This window comes from Montipora capricornis, chromosome 9, assembly GCF_036669925.1.
Source record: "Montipora capricornis isolate CH-2021 chromosome 9, ASM3666992v2, whole genome shotgun sequence".
NCBI classification, from domain to species: domain Eukaryota; kingdom Metazoa; phylum Cnidaria; class Anthozoa; order Scleractinia; family Acroporidae; genus Montipora; species Montipora capricornis.
The window spans coordinates 42,376,315-42,396,807 of record NC_090891.1 but is presented as its reverse complement, the minus strand read 5'-3'; the positions used below and the strand labels follow the sequence as shown (position 1 = coordinate 42,396,807).

Genomic DNA, 20,493 nt, shown 5'->3' with positions numbered 1-20,493 from the left:
GTATTCATGAGTGAATTAAGTATGGGAGCGATATAGGGAAGATAATCTCCTGCCGTTTTTTCAGTTCTCTTTCCCCTCCCCTAACCCCCCACCCCCACCCCCCTCCCATCAAATCATCTATTTATTAAACTGAACACCCAAAGAATCTTCAGTTAAGCTTGCCAAAATGCTTACAACTGTTTTATCAGATATCCGGGTGGAAATACGATAAGCCAGTCACTTTCTTGATGTTTCCTTTAAACTGCTTATAATAAGGGCTGTATTCTTTAGTTCTTTGGGTAAATTGTTCCATAAACGAGCCCCACTGTAATACTACGCTTTAAATAATCTGTATGCGGCAAGGGTAAAGATTATATTCAGTATGGCGTTGGGAAAAAATTGTTCCACAAGATCAGAGCACGAATATTGCAGGCCGGTTCTTACTTCTCCTCAGTCCGTCTTCGCTTTCTTTTCTGCGCTGAGAGTCTGGAACGGGTTAGTTTTAGTCAGGAGAGCCGCCTGGCCTTCTGTAGAATGGCACTTGTGCCGTGCCTTATTTTTATAGGCGGCTGAGAGAGAAATGACACTCTGGGAATTGATGACTTTAAGTCCACCTTTGGTAAGCGAGATTACGTATACAGGAAAACGACCAGTATTTAAAACTAAAACTTTGTTTTCAAAATAATCTGTCATAACAAAAGTGATCAGCTTTGATTTTATTTCGCTGGTACCTTGTGCAACCTGCATCATAGCTTAGGCTGTAAATTTGATAATTCTCGTCAGGGAGAATTACAGTTTTCGACCGTCTGACTGTGGCTGGGCGCGCACATTGAAAGCAAACTCATTTATTTGTTTGACTTAGCACAATTAAAAGGGTTATCAATCTGTCCAAACCAAATGACCCGTGTAACTTTTCTCGTTTGATGTCAAGATGATCCTTCACTAACTTCACGGTAATTTTTACGGTCGGTGGCTTTCGACAGACACTGTCCCTTTAATTAAAATCTGGTAAAGTTCCTTCACAAAGTGGCGCGATTGTAATAAAAATTTCAAGTTAGAGGCCTGAAACTTGCTTTGCGACGACTGGCAAATATAACGTAATTCACTGGAGCTCATTAATAAAGTAATAGACATCCTAGTAGGGAATCTCGCGAAATTTCTTGGACAGGAATTTAAGATGCTTCTGCAAAGATTCTCAGGTAAGCTCCAGAACTAATTGCAAAAAAACATTGAGCGTGTTCCCCTTTTGATCAAGATTTTCTTTGTATTAACAATTTTTCCAACAGGGTTGTTTCTGGGTATCGTCGCTTTTCTTGGTATGTAATTTACACGTTCTCTTATTTTGCAGTGTTGTCTCAATGGATATAATAATTATTACCTGTGTTACATTCATGATAATTAAAAATCTCTCGAAAAAGCAATTTATAAAGTTAATGTTAGATCCCATTTTGGGGAAAACGGAACTAACACAAACCAGTGCCTTTCTGATCAAGTTACCAGCCATTATTTAGCAACTGGTGTTTTCATTTATAAGCAGGCAAAATGGCGGATTGTCTAAAATCAACTAAAACATTTTATTGGCCTCACAGACCTTCATTATTCAGATCATTTACGCTCAAGGATTATGTGTTAATTTCCTTATTAATCGATCGGTTGAATGACCTCGGTAGTTAGTATTCAATTTTCTTCTGTTTTTTATTTTCTAGGTGGTACAATCGCCTACGTAGAAGTGGTAGACACAAACCCCGGTAAGCCTCGGACCCGGTTTGTAAATGGATCTTTTGTGTTCTTTAATGGAGAACTAGAGAGCTTAATTATGCACGCGCGTTTTTGACACGCGGACGACAACCGGAAGAGGACATTTCGCGCGCTAGGACAGTGGTATCTCCCAGATTTTTATACTAATCATCTCTAATGGCGAAAAGATACTTGGCAATGTAAATGTGGTTGTGTGAAGACAAGTTTAAAAGGAAAACAGCTCACTTCCGGTTTCCGTCCGCGTCTCAAACACGCGCATGCTTAAGCTTCCTACTTTACAAGCGAAAACGACGACGAAAGCTACGAGAACGCCACAAACCAATAGATTTAATGAACAAAAACAATGACACTGCACGCCCTGCACGTGCATTTTACATTTCAATTTTTGGTGACGTCAAGTAACCGTAAGAAAGAACCAATTATTACTTTGTCAATAGACCATTTTACAGTTGTGTGCTCAGTTACCTGGCCTTTGAATGAAAGTGAGTCCTGAGTTGACCTTGCTTTGGTAGAAACCTCACTGCTTTTCTTATGTCAATGATGTTGCTCTCATGCTACTTAGTGGGAATTTACATAAGAAAAGCAGTGAGGTTTCTATCAAAGCAAAGTCAACTCCAGCGTCACTGTCATTCAAAGGCCAGGAAACTAAGCACACAACTGTAAAATGGAAAAAAACTTTGAATAACAATGACCACAACCAAGTTATCTGAGCCCGCGGGACTGAGCACCCCCGGCAAACCATTGTTTTAACGAAAACCGCTGGTCAGCAACCTGGTGCTGCTCTCCGTTGCTACAACATATCGCACAGCCCCTGGAAAGACTCGAATGTGGATTGTCTCCAGTCGAGACCATACTTCGTGAGGTAATGGCCAACAGACTACTTTGCTAACAGTAAGTTCCTAGAGAATCATAAGCCGTTCCTGCCCTTTGTAGGGGCTGCTTCACTGACCGTTAGGCCCTACAAAGTCTTGGAACTACCCCTTATTCACCTGAAAGTTATTCACAAGGAAAACAGTTTATTTCCGTATCACTAAGGACTCGTTGCGAAGGCGAGTTCATAAGTGGCAGGAGATGGGGAGCCTCTATCTCCCATAAGGAGATAGGAATTAGAGGCTCCCCTTGACGAGCTCCTGTATGTAGTAATTTTTTTGGGCAGAGAGTTCACAGTCCCCTAATCTCACGTGCGATCGTTGAGATCGTGTACTCTACAAACTCCAGCCATCTTTGTTTGTAACAGCGAGCGCGATCTGGGGAGAGCGACACTTCGACTGAACTAACACGGAGTGGAGCGGGAATTTGTCGCTCTTCTTCATAATGGCGGCCCAATAACATATTTATGCTAATAAGCCTTTCTGGCATCGCTGCGATGAGCAAAATTCAAAAGAATATATGTTAACCAAAAATAGGCCAGTAGGTCCAATTGACATAAATACAATAGAATATTAAATCGGTTGCCATTTATGAAAGTGGTCTATAAAGATCGCGGCAATGTGCTGAAGCGTACGACCTCCTCGATCGCACTGGAAAAAAGAAACTGTAAACGTTTTTTTTGGGGGCGGTGTTCTCGTTTTTGTCGACGTCATCTTTGCTTTATAGATGGTTTTCACAGTGACTTCATCCAATTCTAAAATCAAAACCGCCAGGTGTTTTGAATTTTTATCTTTCGGAGGTGGAAGATGATCTAGAAATAAATCTTTCGTCAAGTTTCGAGTTCCATGACGTCTTTCGTTTCGAAAATACAGCATTTTGAATTTCCGAAGAATTGTCACCTTGGGTGACACCATGATACAAAGTTATTTGGTTGATAAAAATGTCTATGCCTATAAATCTCAGCAGTCTTAGCGTTTCAAGTACATTAGGAGATGTGTTGATACACATGTATTTTACCTCATGTAATTTACCGTAAGCGCTTTCATCGCTAAGTGAATTCCAGATAATCGTGTGGATTTCTGGCCGCCATATTGGTGCACAACGGTGGTGCACCAACATGGCGGCTACATACAAAACTCTCTAAGTTGCATGAAACGCTTCGACAAATAACTCAGAAATGATGTACCGCACAGACCTGAGAATTGGTGAGGTGATATAAATGTGTTTTGGCTTATTTCATTGGACGATTTCGATTCTATTTAATTCGTTGCGTGACAGTGAAAACGATCTAGACAGTGACTTTTCACAATTGTGTGAAATGTCACATTCAAGCGCCCACTGTCAAACTACGTTTTGGTTTTGGCTTCCAAAGCCAAAACTATCCCAAAAACGTGACGTGTTAGCCCGTTTCATCGAATACTATGGATCGTATTTAAAGACAATTGTTGAGGATTCCTAATGATGATCCATATTGAACTGCGGCTATGAACTCAAGTAAGGCTATGATCCTTGCAGTTATGAAAGCAATTTAAGCAACTACGCAGAGAAGCACGGCTGAAAGATTCAGGACTCCAACTTCAACGTTGGAGTCCTGGGGCGCTTTTCATTTAACCCAAAATTACGATAGTTTCGGTTGGTACATCAAATCGAACGGACCTTTTCGGTTTGATCCGACCGGAATATTCGGGAACAGCTTTGAAGGTGGCCCACTATGATTGGTCGGACCGTCGGACCGAAATTTTCTATTTGTTGTTCCCATTAGCGCTCTTCTGTAACCTGCTTTCAAAGACAAAATGGCGGAATGCATTGATTCAATATACGAGTGCTCTATCTGTGGAAACAGATAAGTACTATTTATGCGTAGTTGCTCATCGATAACAGGTGGGATACTTTATAATGATTTGATAGCTGTTTCGGCACTATTTAAAATTTCTTTATCCGGCGTGATCTAATGCTTCCAAAATTATTTCGCGCACTTTTCTCGATCAACTTTGTTTTCAGATGTTAGAACCGATTTGTTCATTTTTTTTGTTTTGGCGTTAATTATATTTATGTTTGGCGCGAATGGCTTGGGTCGGGTCTGTGCAAACGAAATGTACCGTTCCATTGAACACGAAGAATTTCCGAAATTTCAAACCGGAATTTTTGTTGAATGGAAAGCGCCCCTGAATTTTTCATGCTTCTCTGCGCAGTTGCTTAAATTGCGTTCATAGCTTCGAGGATCATAGCCTTACTTGATTCTTTAAGTGGTACGAAAAGGATTGAAGACTAGGGTGCAACAAGCCAACAAATGAATGGCTCGTTACTTACCACTTAGTTTCTGAGCATGGTTGAACGTTACTCTAACGACTCGGAACGACCACAATCAGCATCTTTGGTTCTCACGGAAAGAAACCCGATGTTCTTCATTTAAAATTGATTGACGGAAGCCAAAAGGCAGTTTGGCGTTAGGCGTTGAAGATGAGATTCCTCTTTATTATGAAAATCGCAGTAAGGCCCTCCATCTCTGATTCCTTTCCCCAAACACCAAACAAAGACAACTTTCAGTCCACCTGACATACTCCAATAATTCTTTTTTGCACCATAGATTTTATCGGCTGTTATAAAGACGACAAAGTAATAGATCAGACCGGCTTTCGCTTGGTAAATTCGCGCGCTCTCGGATTTCAAGTCGAGAGTTTCTACTCCGTACAAGATTGTGTTGACCAATGCGCCACGAAGGGCTTCCTCTATGCTGGGCTACAAAATGGCGACCTTTGTTTCTGCGGCAACGACTTCGATAAATATGGCCGCGCGGATGACTTGGAGTGCAACATAAAATGTCGAAAGCCTGATGAAGATGTCACGATCACTAATAATCCATTTGATTCTTGTGGTGGAAGGTGGAGAAACTCCGTGTATGCAGGTAAGTATGAGTATACAAAGAAAAGGTATAATAACAAGTCTTACCGTCTTACAGGAAGAAAAATAATACAAAAAATGTCTCAAAGTGGAGATTACGTGAAACAGCAAATAGCGGACTTCTCAGTACTCTTTATAAGAGCATGAAAATTCTCTTGTGGTAATTCATATCTTTTTCTTGATATCCGTAGCTAATAGGCAAGAAATGAACTAAAATCGAACAAGTTTCTTCGATTTTTCAGCAAAACGCAAATTGCAGTTTGACAACTGCCCCTCGCCGTAAACGAAATGATAAATCTCTCAGTCTGGTAATTTTGTTCAGTACTGCAGATTGGTAATAGTGTTCGCTCGAGTGTAAAATAACTCTCCGCATTTTATTTTGTAGTTACCGGTGTTCGAGCCGCAGAACGCGCAGAGGCAAAGAAATGGTGGGCTGGAAACGACAAATAAACGATACGTTCACCATGCGAAGCAGTTGCATGTTTACTTACAAGATATTGAACTGTTGGTTTCGAATTCAAAGAAGATGAGAGCGGCTTTCATTTGTAAACCGCTAAAACTTTCAACCTACCGGTTTGCTATTGTTTCTTTTTTTCTATCCCATCATTGGCTAAAATTGTTGCGTCATTTGAAGAAGACGAACATGTACTGACTGAAAAGTCATATAATTGGAAAATACCGAACTGTAATAAGCCATACTTGCAAAGCTAGCTGTAACGAGTTGTGTATTTAACAATAGACCTTATTCACGATAGCCGCCATGTTGGATTTGCTATTATCATGCAAATTAGCTACACACTTCTGAGGGGGCAAACAACACAAGTTCGAGAGGTTATAACGTACATCTTAGCCACACAGATGATTTGTTTCATGTTCATTGAATGTTTATCACCTAAGTAGTAAAATAGAATGCTTACACAAGTTACTTCGATTCTTTTTACTGAAAAATTAGTAGATAACGAAGTAGAAAGTCAAAATGTCGGAGGCAATCAAAAGATATAAATTTATTATAAAAGGTATTTAATTCTAAATTCTAAAATGTACTTTTAACAATGTTAATTCAATATTTCGACGAAACGATTTTCCGCAATTTGCCTTTATTCCAATGTTTGCCCCCCAGGATAACACATGGCTAATTTGCATGACAATATGAAAACCAACATGGCGGCTATCGTGAATAATTAACAATTATTCCATGAGCGCGCGTTGGATATGAGATGATAGATAGCCAACGAGGCGCGTAGCGCCGAGTTGGCTATAATCATCTCATATCCAGCAAGCGCGAGTGGAATAATTGTTCTATTAAAAACGCCCCCAATATATAGAAAACTAGACTACAATAAAAATAAAAAGGCCCGAAAAATCACGCATATGCTTGTCGTGTTTGTAGATCATGGTATAATGGCTCATAACCCATGATGGCTTAGCCAATCAAAACTCTCGAATTGCATTATCCAATGATCCAGTTTTTAATAAGGGCTATTATTCCATGAGCGCGTAGCACCGAGTTGGCTGGCTATAACCAGTCTCATATCCAACAAGCACAAAAGGAATAATTATTTTGTTAAATTCCTTTAACTCCAAAAGTTTGGAAGAACGAAATACGGGCGAAAAACAGGGAGAAATTCCGAGCGAAATTGAAACTGAAAGTTGATGAAGATGCGATGTTGTGTAATACCTGGTGGTCAGACAGACCGTCTCAGGCTCATCACAGTAAAAAATTTCTTACCTTTTCGCGGTCCTCTAAGCACCAGAATTGATCCAAACTTTCCAAAAAAACGGGGTTTTTTTGCTTTATTCCGAGAGAAATTTCGCTTTCCGGCGAAAAAATTGTGAGTTTAGCAACGCTTAACTCAATCATTTACCATATAAGGTCAAACTAAGGTTTATGAGCTGATAACCAAAAATGAGTGAACCAATCAGAGCAAAGAGAAATGCTCTGACCGAGGTTGACAATTAAATAAATCTCAATATTCCACCGAGTCTTAACATTGGGCGCAGCTGCATTTATTTTATAGATATAGATGCATTAATTTCCAGGATATGTTAAGGAATAGTTGTGTAAAACATCCTCGGAAAATCTCACCAATCACCTGAAGCACTGCCATTTTTTTACATTTTCTTTGCGGCTAACGTTAACAGTCTCGCCCGAGGCCCAAGTGTTCTATGGGATATTCTATGACTAGCAAACCACTTAAAAGTAATTTCTATCTATAGAGTGTTTTCACTCACGAGATCAGTAACCTTGCTTTTCCACCGAAACAAAAGAAAGCGTTTGCACGATAATAGAGCTCAATTCCCGGAGGATTAGTTGGGGACACCAAATTGGCCGCCGTTCCTTTGTTTAGGGACACCAACATGGCCGCCGTGACGTCACGTGAAAACACTCTACAGGAAGTTTTAAGTTGTCGTCATATCACAGTCTCACCGAGTTTTCTTATTCTTTTAAAATCGTAGTTGTAGAAGCATATCAGACTGAGTTAACGTAACGTAACAAGAGGAAATTTTCTACCTTCTTTTAAAGTGTTCATCTTCAAAATATGTCACTTGTACAAGAATTCAATGTAAAATATGGCCTTACAGTTGTAGCGTCTATAAAATTGTTGTTAAACAGGTCTAAACAGACGTAGTTTGATGCTATTCTGGCTTAGAGAATTGTGAACTGATGTAGTTCAAAAACTAGGATCTTAAACCGTAACTTGTTTTAAGCTTCGTTGATAATTCTCTGAAGCAGACTGAGTAGCATCGAACCGTGTCTGATTGTCAGCCCAAACAAGAGATATTTGTTAAACCTAGTTGTTACTCAGAGTTTTGTTTATGTTGTGCAGAACTGAGCCAGGAATAAAATACCAATAAGTAGATGGACCGATGTCTTTCTTCCTTTAATGCTTTATCTGGGACTGGATGTTCGAGGATGTCTCAGATGCAAAACGAACTACAAAGTCGCTGCTGACTAGAACGATGTGTCACGTGGGAGCTACACAACTCGTTTAAACGTGAACGTGAAATCAGATCAGACATTGGTTTTTGAGAAGAAAGGAAAACCGGAGTACCCGGGAAAAAAACCTCTCGGAGCAAAGTAGAGAACAAACAAAATCACCCTACATATGGCGCCGAGTCTCGGAATTGAATCCTGGCGAGATTGGTGGGAGGCTATCGAGTGTTCTCCTTCAATTCGGCCCCTTCTCCCGTAAATTCGGCCTCACCCAGTTTTTATCTTGTCAATTACCAAACGTCTGATAAGATGTTGCCTTTTGAGTTTTGTTAATTTTTTTTTCTGTACCAGGCATATGAGCTAAAAGAGGGTAGTAATATTGTAGTCATGAATCCGAGTTCTACATTCTCTCTTCGTTCATTGTACCCCAATGGGAGGTTATTTCAGTCTATCGCTTGTTACGAGCCAAAAGCCAGTCCGGTGTCGTAGAAGATCGTAGAAATCCACCGTTCCTTTGCAGTTATAATTCACCTGAAAGGTGTAATTGATGATAAAGCGTGACCCTGCGATCGAATAAAGATTTTTTCAGATTAACGTAAGAACTTAGATATTCACGACATTAAAAAAACGGTATAGATTACGTGTCTCTTCTTCTAAAAACATTTATGACAGACGTAAATCGCTGAAAGAAGTAAATACAGATGATAAATTTCTACAGACCTGAGTTGCTCTAAGTCGATATTTTGTCTTAACATTTCACGTGGCAGCATTTTTTTGGACCAAAGTCAACTTAGCAAAAGCGGAATTATGAGCAACGACCTACCGCTTCCCATGTTGATCGATTTGGCTGCTTCGTGCTCAAAGCGAAAGGATTTTGCAAATCACGAGACTTGAAAAAAAGCTTATGAAACTCGTAATACGTTTTATACCAAATATAGCAGTAGGGTGACCTTAGACCCAAGGTTGGTAGTCGCTGGGATTATTTAGGCCGTCAGTTGGTCCTTTTTTGGGTAATTCGAAACTGTTCAGTAGCTGAGTGGTTCACGTACTGGTCCGTCAGTGACAAGGAAAATTTCAGTGGTCGAGTAAACTGTATACACTACATCATTGCATGAACTACGAATATCAGAAAAATTAGTTTGGGCCTTCAGCTGATAGTTGCTTGTTTGAATGGGATGTTTTAGTTCAAAACAGGACGTCATTTAATCACTGGTAAGTAAACTGTTATCTTTATTTAGAAACAAGCTTAGTCGGAGTCCTCGAATGTCCTCCAATCAGTGCTCCATCCATGGTCAGTTTCTTAGCGACGTCGCTCCAAGCGAATTCCCTCCTAGCGGGTAAAGGTCTTTCTTTGTAGTTTGTCTCCACGTCACTGTCAGTTTCAACCGTCGTCCGAACAACAGATATCTTTTAGTTTTCAAAGAAAAGAAAGAAAAAGGCTGTGGGAAAGTAATGGCTTAATGAAATATTTTTAAACTTTGAATCTGAAATATAACCATTGCCGGTTTGCATAAACAGATTTTCAGTTTCAATTCCACGGGAGAGGCGGAGGAAAATATCTTAACAGTGACTTTCTACTCGTTTCTGCCCCATGCCACTCGAATCGTTTTGCAGCTTGAAACTGGCTTTTTTTAGATTGCTTCTGATTTTCTTTTTGCTTTTTTTGCTTTTCTTATTCCGACCGACTGATCCAAAATGGGGAGTTTTAGAAACCACGACGGCAACGGCGACGAAAATTAACGTAACGTCAAATATGACTTCGAGCTATCTTGAGTATTTCACGATTATTCCCCCCTTGTTTGCGTTGTACAATATGCGCGAAGTATCCTATAACTAAATTGATACGTATGGATTTGAAGTAGAGAGATTTACTGATGTACGCCCAAGTTGTCGCCAAAACCGCATGGTCACTTCACGTTGTTGTTTTGAAGAGTGTACAAAAATGCGTGTCGCACGTGCAGCACGATCATTTTTCTTTTTTTGACCCATAGTATCACTGTCGTTCTTAAACTCCCTAAATATTAAAGGAAACGCTTGCGTCGGTAAAAGGAGAAAATGAAGGTACCGGCCTTAAAGCGGAAAAAAAAATACGACCATGAAGCGAAAACCAAAGAATTAAAAAGAAACGACCGGTTAAAAAAATATATTTACGTCTGATGTCTAAGAACCGTCATGACAGGCAGTAGCTGACGGATTAATCAACTCCTCTTTACCCTTTGATTTTTCGGCCTGTTTCTTCTTAATCCTTCGAGGCGAAAAGTGACCAAAAGGGTTGTCAGGCACTGTACAAAGATGTAACTCAGAACATGTAACTCTCGCAACAGGTGCTTTCTAACCTAACTCTAGAGACATAGATAACAAAGCTGCAATGTACAATTGCTTTTTGACGAACAAAAGGAGCTCATAAAAGAGATCTTTTGTTTTCGTCCACCAACATAGCCGCGATGACGTAACGTGAAACACTACGATGGCAAAAACTCAGACGAAGTATCCCGTAACTACATAGATTGTAGATTGGCACGAACAATCAGAGGGTGAAAAGAGTCATCGTTGTGTTCCGGCTGGCGTTGTCATCTTTTTCATCATTAAGCCAATAATATTATTATTTTACGGCGTTCTTGGGGAAGTAGCCATCTCCCAATATTATGATACGTGATCCGCAGCCTGAAGGCGCTTGACCTCCATGATCCAAACCCAGATATGCTTCGTCACACGCCCGCAGGAAATGCGCAATAAATTTTAGAAATTCTACAAAGTCAAGGAGTAATTTTACTTCAGAGATCTAGTGTCAGTTAAAAAACTAGTTTTTCAAAAGCTAAAAATACCAAAAAAAATTCCTTCCTTGTCGAAAAAAAGGCGTGGAGAAATGCCAATCTCGGAAACGGCGTCTGGAGAGGAACCCAAAGATTGTAAACATACATATAAATTGCTTCACCCTACCATATTTTTGCCAGTTTTTCAGCTCCACGGAAAGGATTAGCTCTGCAAGTCCAGAGAACGAATTAACGATACATCGAAGGAAAGGAAAAAATCTCCCAATATCTAAGGAGTATTATACATGCAAGAGATGGTACAAGAGAAAGGTGAGTCCAACGATTAAAATTTAATTAGTTAAAGGGGCTAGGTCACGCAATTTTAGGCAATTTCAGCACTGATCGAATGGTCATAGAATTAACTAAAATATCAAAATAACTGTTCAAAACTACAGAAGATCTCTAACAAAACGCAGGGAAGCCAATAAGGGACACGGATGGACAAAACTGGAGAGGATTGAAATGGATTGAATTTGGGTAAATTTGAAAAACGTCGGCCCACCGTTTTTCAAAATTACATCAGTCTATATTAAAATGTCATTTACAAAGCTGGGAAATCATTCTCAGTTGTTATGTGGCTGTGATTTTGAAAATGAAAGACTCTTGCTCTGCCAATTTGACGTTTAGAGCTCACAATTAACTAAATTAAACAAAATTACCTAAAATAACGTGACCTAGCCCCTTTAAGTGTCATTTCTTCCTTGTAATCTCTTGTAACCGCGTGCTCCATTTCATTTCCATTTTATTTCCTCGCTCTGGGCCCAATTCGTTTTTAACCCCATAAACCTTGTTTATTGTTTATTTGTCTTATAAAGCCGGCTTCTGTAACAGAACAACTTGAATGTTTACGTTGACTTGTTGTTTAGAGAGCCAGGACCAAATACGCCCCCAAAAGAGGAAGTCATCTCACAGTCTCAAAAGTGTTTCAGTTTACTCTAAAAATGAAACTGAAGGAGAGAGAATATGAATAATATGACGTGTTGACGTAATCTTTGGCCAAAAATGTCACAGTATTAAATTCAAAATGCACGTTAAGGGCGCGCAAATCTTTTCGCTCATAAACCATGTAGATCAGTGAATGGTGAGGTTCTGCAGGGTAAATTCCGACAAGCGGCATAGCCTAAAAAGCAGCGAGAGCACTTAAAGTGAAATCGCGACAAACGACCTCCCTTTCTTTAAATTTCCGAAAGCAACGTGAAACATTGACAAAACACCGAGCACTGTTTCTTTTAAAATTCAGACAAGTGAGCCTCAATGATGCTGTATCGATGGCCGGGGAAGTTGATTAAACTAAATTAACAGCCTTAATTAAAATTTGTGGCCTGATGTTTCGAGCATTTCATAGCTCTTCGTCAGAGCGAATTACATGTAGATCAGTGCCTTTTTCGATGCGATTGTCGTCAGCTTGTAAAATATTAGCGAGTAGGGTGTACGATTTATCTCCATCGTATATCTCGATCTTTACATCCAGGACGAAAAACTGATTTTCGATTTTTGCAGACTGTCTTTCTACGTGATCATTTGTAACAAGTTCGAGAGTTTAAGTGACGTTTTGTAAAGTTATCCCATAAAAGGTCAACATGGATGGGCCTGTCTTAGCGAGTTGAAGCTGGGAGTGGACAAAGAAAATGAATGGTTGCTTTCAGATTACGGCTTTAATGAATTTTTTGACCAAGATTAGAAGATGGACCTCCCAGAATGTAAACCATGAGGTTTCCCCCACACGTATCTTCATTTATTTCCGCTCTGAATTTTTCGCAAAGTGTTTCAAATTTGTTTTCTCACGGCCTAAGACGTCTTTGTACTGGGTGTCTTGAGGGAGCTTCGGCGGGACAGTCTCGTCTACCATGACGTCAATAGTCTGCCAAAAAGGCATTTTTTGGTCAAAGTTATGAGTGCCATTCGTCGGAAGGGCCAGCTCTCGGTGTCATTTGGCGTAAAGGTGAAAGAAATCTCCTTCCATAAATGCAGACTTTAGTTCCTGGATTCGATTTAAAATGTTGGTTGGGTTTCTTTCAATTCTTTGTTCTCTGTACTTTTTTAATCAAAGAGCATTGAAAATACTAATATTTTCCGCATCATGTGAATGTCATCTCCGTAAAATAAAATGGCATTGTATGGCGTAGATCAGTCTTCTGGAAAGTTCCAAGAAGCAGTGAAGTGAATGTAGGAAAACTTTAGTTGGAGACATTGATATTTTAACCACTTTTCGGTTCGACAACTTGCCGCAGGTTCGCGAGAGATTGGGTTTTGCGAGATATCGCGCACGAACTCGCGCGCTACCTCTCGCGATGCCTTGATGGAGCCACTGAACTCGCTACGATTGGCTACGCGTGCAAATACTGACAGATTTTACTCTGAAATTTCAGTTTCACTTCCTTCCGGATACATCCATTGGACTGTGGCAGTACTTCCTTTGGGCTGTGTAATCTTTTTGCTGTTGGGTGTCATTGCTTTCCTCCTTTGGCGCCTGAAATGGAGAATAAGAAAAAATATTCCCGAGTTAATTGTGAGCACTGTTTCTTACGACGTGCACACCAAGTCTATCTTAAATTCTGAGGAAAAGAACAAGAACAGTTGCGCTTTAAAGAAAAATCGAGTTCATTTTGAAGTGCCGGACAGCCATGCCTTGGGACAAGTGGCTGACACAAGTTCAAAAAATGGTTCTTCGAATTATTCGGCGCTGGACACATTGAAAAATAAAAACAAAGCGAACTGCTTGATTCCCAGACATCTGGGGATCAAACGAAAAGGCAATAATAAACTTCAAAGCAAATATCCGCTTATCAAACCCTCGAATGACGAACCAAATCAATCTGAATCGGAAGATTTGTCTGGCAACACATCCACTGCAGAGAAAGGCATCGCTCACGACCTGAACTCACCTCCTGATAACAAGGTTGGGCGTGCGCAGCAGAGCCGGATTGAAGACTTAAGAAGCACTGACATTCCAGTTTCTCCAAAAGACCCGAAATACTCGGACGACAAGCTCTGTTATTTTGAAGTTGTCGATGAATGACGTTTTTAATCTACTCGAGACTGTCTCGTGTACTGTATGCAAAGGACTCTTTTCTAGCAGTAAAAATTTAACACAAATAGCATTTATGATCAGTGCTGGGAAATGGCTCATTCAGGGAAGAAATGGGCTTCTTGTTGGTTTCTTGATCCTTTTATGGATTTACGGCTTTTTGGAACGTTTCGGGGTGTATTCGTGACATGTAGGTCAGATAAAGTTTAACCGAAATTATGCCAAAGGCTGGAAAATTGCAAATTTAAGCTAGAAATGGACTTCTTGTCTTCATTGCATCTCGGTCAGCTTAAAGTTTTACAAGATGATTTCAAATGCTGCAAAATGGCAAATTCAGGCTAGGAACGGGCTCTTTCGTCCTCCATTGCGTTTTGGCCAGACAGAAGTTTGATTGGGTAGATGTCAAATCCTGGCAAATGACTAATTTAGGCTGTAAATGGGCTTCTTGCCAGTACCCAGGTCTTTTCACAGTAGTTTGACCAGAGTGAAAGTTGACCAGAATGACGCCCAATGCTGGAAAACGGTTCAGTAATTCAGGCTACAAACGGGCCTCCATTCCATATCTAGAATTTTTCATGGCATTTAGGTCAGACTAAAGTTTAAGGAATTGATGCGAAATACTTGAAAATGGCTAATCAGTCCGGCTAGGAATAGCTAGGAATGGGCTCCTTGTGTTGTGCGTACCTTGACCTTTTCACGGCATTTATTTATTTATTTATTTATTTAGCTTCGCCCTAATTAGATATACACGTAGCATTATTAGGCAGGGAGACCCACTTTAGCCTAGCCAATTACAGTGGATCCCGCCTCGTTAGTGAGAAATAATAACTGAAGCTACTCATACAGAAACAAAGAAATGAAAATAAAAAGGAAACAAAAGAAGAGTTCAAATCGCTAGAGGTAGCGCGACGGCGAGCAACGGAGAGCCCTCGCTATGTTGCACTGGGACATATTGTTCTCCAGGGATCGGTTGTCAAAAAGCCGATTAGCGCTAATCCCAGATTAAAATTAACCCAGGAGTTTATTTCTCTTCTCCCAAATGCTATTCAACATTGATATTCGGCAAGACTTTACATTAGAAGAAGTCAATCTGGAGAAACAAAATAAATAAGCGAAAGAAACTTTCACCAAAAAGTTGAAAACGTGAAACAAACGTTTACGCTAATCCTGGATTAAGTTAATCGGCTTTGGAACAACTGGGCCCAGGTTCTCATGTCGTCAACGTCGTACAGATCTAGGGCCTTATTGTAATATTGAAATAGCGAACTCTTAAATGAGGCTAGCGAGATGTGACTTGTGCGTAACTCAGCGGGCAGAACATTCTATGTGCGGCATGCGCGCATGAAAAATAAGTAACAATTAATAGACCAATTTCGATATATTAAAATTCAGTCCGAAACAAAAGGCATCATCTCGAAGCTCTGGGGAATAAACTCATACAAATCCTTGCATTTATTCCCCAGAGCCTCGAGATGATGCCTTTTGTTTTGGACTGAATTTTAATATATCGAAATTGGTCTATTCTACCTCCGATGCTTAGGAACATGAGTAATAGCATTGCTGCTGGATGACCTGGTAAATCTCGTTGATTATCTAGTTACAGCAGGCAGAGCTTCACTATTTATGAAAACTAAGTTATTTACAGCTTTATATAAAAATAAGTGTGTTAACGATGAAACAACAACAATGATATTGAATGTAAGGAGAAATGTAGACTCGGAAAAATATCCGAGTCCCAGATGGGATTTGAACCCACGACCCTCCGTGATCTAGTCGGAGGTTCTAACCACTGAGCTACTGGAGACTCTATGGTGAGCAAGGGTCAATTCGTGGGTCTGGACTGGAACCGCATCGCGCGGCTACACAGCCAAGTATTGACTAGCATATTTGAAACTCACTAACAGCATCGCGCTGTCACATTAATGCATATCAAGATGCAGCCAACCAACCTCAAAGTGAGTGTGTTAACGATGAAACAACAACAATGATATTGAATGTCCTTACATTCAATATCATTGTTGTTGTTTCATCGTTAACACACTCGAGGTTGGTTGGCTGCATCTTGATATGCATTAATGTGACAGCGCGATGCTGTTAGTGAGTTTCAAATATGCTAGTCAATACTTGGCTGTGTAGCCGCGCGATGCGGTTCCAGTCCAGACCCACGAATTGACCCTTGCTCACCATAGAGTCTCCAGTAGCTCAGTGGTTAGAGCATCCGACTAGATCACGGAGGGTCGTGGGTTCAAATCCCATCTGGGAGTCGGATATTTTTCCGAGTCTACATTTCTCCTTACATTCAATATCATTATATAAAAATACTTTGTCCAAAAATTTGTGCCAAGACGAGATAGGTGAGAGATTCGTTAGTTGAAAGCGGGTCTAATAGGTTACATGGCAACAGAAGGGAAGCTTCAAAATCAGCAATGTTGCACGCCGCTGCACATTTTTAACTTGTTTTAACAAGCCAGTAGACGGTGGCCATCATATTTGGGTTTGCGTAGCCAAGATGGTTCGGGACGATAGATAGATAAGGCCATGTTACACGGGGCAATTTTTCTTGCAACTTGCATCCCAACAAACGTTGCGTTGCAAGTTGCGAGAAAAAATTCACGTGTAACACCCCATTTTGCAACTACAATTGTTGCGTTGCGAGCTGCGAGAAATGTAGAACGACCCTCTTCTTTTCGCAACGTTGCGAGACAAGTTGCTTGCGTGTACATCCCTTCTGCAACTCGCAACGCAATTTTTTCAGAAAGGGCCAATCAGAGCTCAACTTTCGGCGACTTAGCGCGTCCGCCATCTTGTTTGTTATTGTAAGCGTTGCAAGTTGCGAGAGAAGTTGCCAACCGGCAACGTGTAACATACCCTCTGCAACTTGAAAGGTTTTTTTATTCGTCATCGTTGCGTTGCGGGTTACAAGAAAAATTGCCTCGTGTAACATGGCCTATAGATGCATACAGTGTGCGACGCGTTCGGGTGCTTTCGATGCACCTAGAGGATCGGCGCATAGATTTAAGCCTAGGAGATTGTTGGCTTTCGGGAACAGTTGAGTCACTTGTTTTTCTGAAGTAATATTTCTTGAGACACACACATACTAAGGTCTTTCTCTATGTCGCAAGATTCCAAAAGCGTTTTGCTGATTTGGCAATACTGAAGTTTGACGTGAATGACCACAAACTGTGCGCAGGAAAGTGGCTAATTCGGGCTATAAATATGACATTGTTGCCCCCGTATCTAGATCATCTCATGGTACTTTGGTCAGACTAAAGTTTCACCGGAATGATGCCAATCCTGGAAAAGCCAAATTTAAGCTATAAATAGGCTTCTCGTCCGATGGATGGTTGGATGTTTAAGTATGTCTATGGATGACAATGGATGCTTATCATATTCCCTTGACGCTGAGATAGCTCTGTTTTGATTGGCTTTTACAACAGCGGGCGTTCTAATCTCTCAAGGAAGGATTTCTGTATGACCCTATATTCCCCGTGACGCTAAAGCCCCGTCGACACACATCCGGAAATTTTTGTGTCCGCAATTTTTTGTTCGGATTCAAAAATATCCCCGACCACACGTAGCGTATTGCAATCGTTTCAAATTGTTTTTACTGTCCACACGCATCCAGATGCAAGGAAGGATTACGTTTTTGCAAACGTTGGCCGTGTAGCAACAGAATTGACTATTGGAGGGTAATGTGAAGTGCTATTTTCTACCCATGTAAACCATGTGAGCGTTAGCCCTACTAATAGAATAGGCCATTTTCGAAATATCAAATATTCAGCTTGAAGGTGAGGCAGTTAGGACAAACTCAATAGAAACACGTTGGAATGAATGTGAAAAATATTTACATATCATCCACTTTCCTTTGTCTTTGTCCTAACTGCCTCACTATGAATTGCAAGCTGAAGTTTAATATATCGAAAAAGGCTTATTGGGCCCACACAAGGACAGACTGAGAAAAACTCTGCTACGCAGCCAACGTTTGCACAGAGTAACCCTTCCTTGTACTTGCACATATTCATTGTCGTGAAATTAACATTTTAAATTCCCAACTGCCCATTGCTTTTGACAAAGCTTTTGCTTGTCGATCATGCGCAAAATGGTATGTTGGTGCCATTTTCTCTGTTTTGTTAACTAGTTGCACGTGGTCGATACGCCATGTTGATTTATCTCACCAGGGAAAGACTGGATCCGATAGTGCACGTATTACGTCAGCGTATTCGAAAATTTGCGGATACGACCGGTCACTTTGGAGAACGTATTCGAAATTTTCCGTATACGGCTACTGAATTCGCCGGATACGTGCGGACGCAAGTAATATTGGAAAAAAACATTAGGTATACAAATTTCCGGATACGTGTGGACATACGGTGCCCTGAGATAGCTCTGGTTTGATTGGCTTTTACAACAGTGGGTGTGCTGAATCTCCCAAGGAAGGCGTTTTACAAATAAATCTACTCGGGACTCCTATAGGCCAAGTAGGAGAGGGAGAAGCCCCTCTTGATGAGTTGCTGGTGAGCTGTCGAGAGTGAAAATTGAGAAATTGTTTCGTCATTTCACGTCGTTGTCAGGACGACATTAGGCTGATTTAGCAACAGAACGGGAACGTCAGTGGCGAAGGCGAGCGCAGAAAAAACACCAATGAGAATTCAGAATAGAGTAGACTCCACTCTTTTCTTCTCTATTCTAAATTCTCATTGGTAGTTTTGCTGCGCGCGACGTCGCCACTGACGTTCCCGTTCTGTTGCTAAATCAGCCTATTAGGGAGCTTAAGCACGCGCGTCTTTGAGACGCGGCGGCAACCGGTAGTGAGCTGTTTTCCCTTTTAACCTGTTTTCACGCAACCACATTTACATTGCTAAATATAGTTTCTCTATTAGAGATGATTAGTTTAAAAATCTGGGAGACACCACTGTCCTGGCACGCGAAATTTTCTCTTCCGGTTGCAAAAACGCGCGTACTTAAGCTCCCTATTAATAAAGACACGTACCAGACTTTAAAACGCACGAGCGGGCCGTGAAGAGCCTTTGTTTTCTTCATTAAGCCTAAGCGTTTTCGTAGCCGTCGTCGACGTCCTTGCGTAAGCTCTGTAAAGCCGTATTTTCAGTCGCGACATATAAGCGCAAGCATGGAAGAGTGCTTATTTCACCGTGAAAACGAGGTTGACGCAAGCGGAAGCACAAGCACCATGATCAAAATTTTCTTTTTCCTTGCGCTTGCGCTTGCGTGAAAACGGAGCACAGCTGATACTCTCAAGGAAATTTGCTACGTCTGGCCAATGGTTCTTATTGGAGTTGAGCCTGCAGGCACATTTTATTTTGTTTCAAACTACATGCAAAAGAGGCTTAAGAGTCAATAGCCCTTTTCACGGTTAGTTTTTCTCATTTGCATTACAATGTAATCTAACGTGGGTGCGAGGCAATTTCGGGTTAAAACTACAAAATAGCCCGAAATTGCCTCACATACATGCTCGATTACATTGTAATGCAAATGAGAAAAACTAACCGTGAAAAGGGCTATTCAATACAAAATGACCCCTTAGCCTCGTTCATGTGGCAAAACCCCTGATAACTCCGATAAGCGCTATTAAAGCACTCGTTTCAGATTCCCCGAGTCTGAGCATTCGAACAAAATGGCGGATGCCGTGGTTAATTTTTATGCTTATGCACTAGTATAAGCTACTACTGCTTGCGTCGCTATCATGTGAAAACCAGGCTCAACGGCAAGCGAAAGTCACCTGCTCGGTCTGGCAAAAATGAAATTTTCAACGAAAGTATTACGAACTGACAAACGAACATCATTTTCCAAGTTTGGCAAAGGAAAAACACAGATCTAAGTATATCTAATGATAATATGATTGCAAAAATGATCCAATAGACGTTTTCGATGACGTCAAAAAATTGACATTTTCGTAAACATTTTTTATTTGAATTTTTGAAAAACACCTTCAGATAAGCTTAGGGTGCGTTCGATTGACCGTATTCCGGAACAGGAATATATGGAATAGAAGTTAGAAGTCATTCGTTTTCACGGAAATCCACATTAAAATTGTGAAACACCTGCCAAAATGCTATTTTAAACATATCTTTACCATCAGTGTCAGTGTTGCTTCAAAACGCCAGACATACCCTTTTTAAATCACCACTCCGCGCATTCGACGGAACCCTTACTATTCCGTATTAAGTCAACTTATACAATTTTACCATACT

At 40.6% G+C, this 20,493-nt stretch overlaps 1 protein-coding gene and 2 long non-coding RNA genes across 3 annotated transcripts; 2 read left to right on the top strand and 1 right to left on the bottom strand.

The window, feature by feature from the left end:
- The first annotated feature begins 544 nt into the window (after positions 1-544).
- LOC138016453 (sialate:O-sulfotransferase 2-like) lies at positions 545-6,271 on the top strand. The gene is made up of 5 exons (XM_068863591.1): positions 545-1,178; positions 1,266-1,295; positions 1,686-1,727; positions 5,195-5,512; positions 5,894-6,271. Exons 1-5 carry the CDS (start codon positions 1,157-1,159, stop codon positions 5,956-5,958), a joined length of 477 nt encoding a protein of 158 aa, XP_068719692.1. The 5' UTR covers positions 545-1,156; the 3' UTR covers positions 5,959-6,271.
- A 1,741-nt stretch (positions 6,272-8,012) lies between these two features.
- LOC138016455 (uncharacterized) lies at positions 8,013-9,301 on the bottom strand. Its single transcript, XR_011125802.1, has 2 exons — positions 9,164-9,301; positions 8,013-9,006 (listed from the first exon to the last, which is right to left on the bottom strand). It is a non-coding gene; the product is annotated as an uncharacterized lncRNA (long non-coding RNA).
- Positions 9,302-9,417: 116 nt separating this feature from the next.
- On the top strand, positions 9,418-13,763 carry LOC138016454 (uncharacterized). The gene is made up of 3 exons (XR_011125801.1): positions 9,418-9,655; positions 11,398-11,526; positions 13,626-13,763. It is a non-coding gene; the product is annotated as an uncharacterized lncRNA (long non-coding RNA).
- Positions 13,764-20,493: the final 6,730 nt, after the last annotated feature.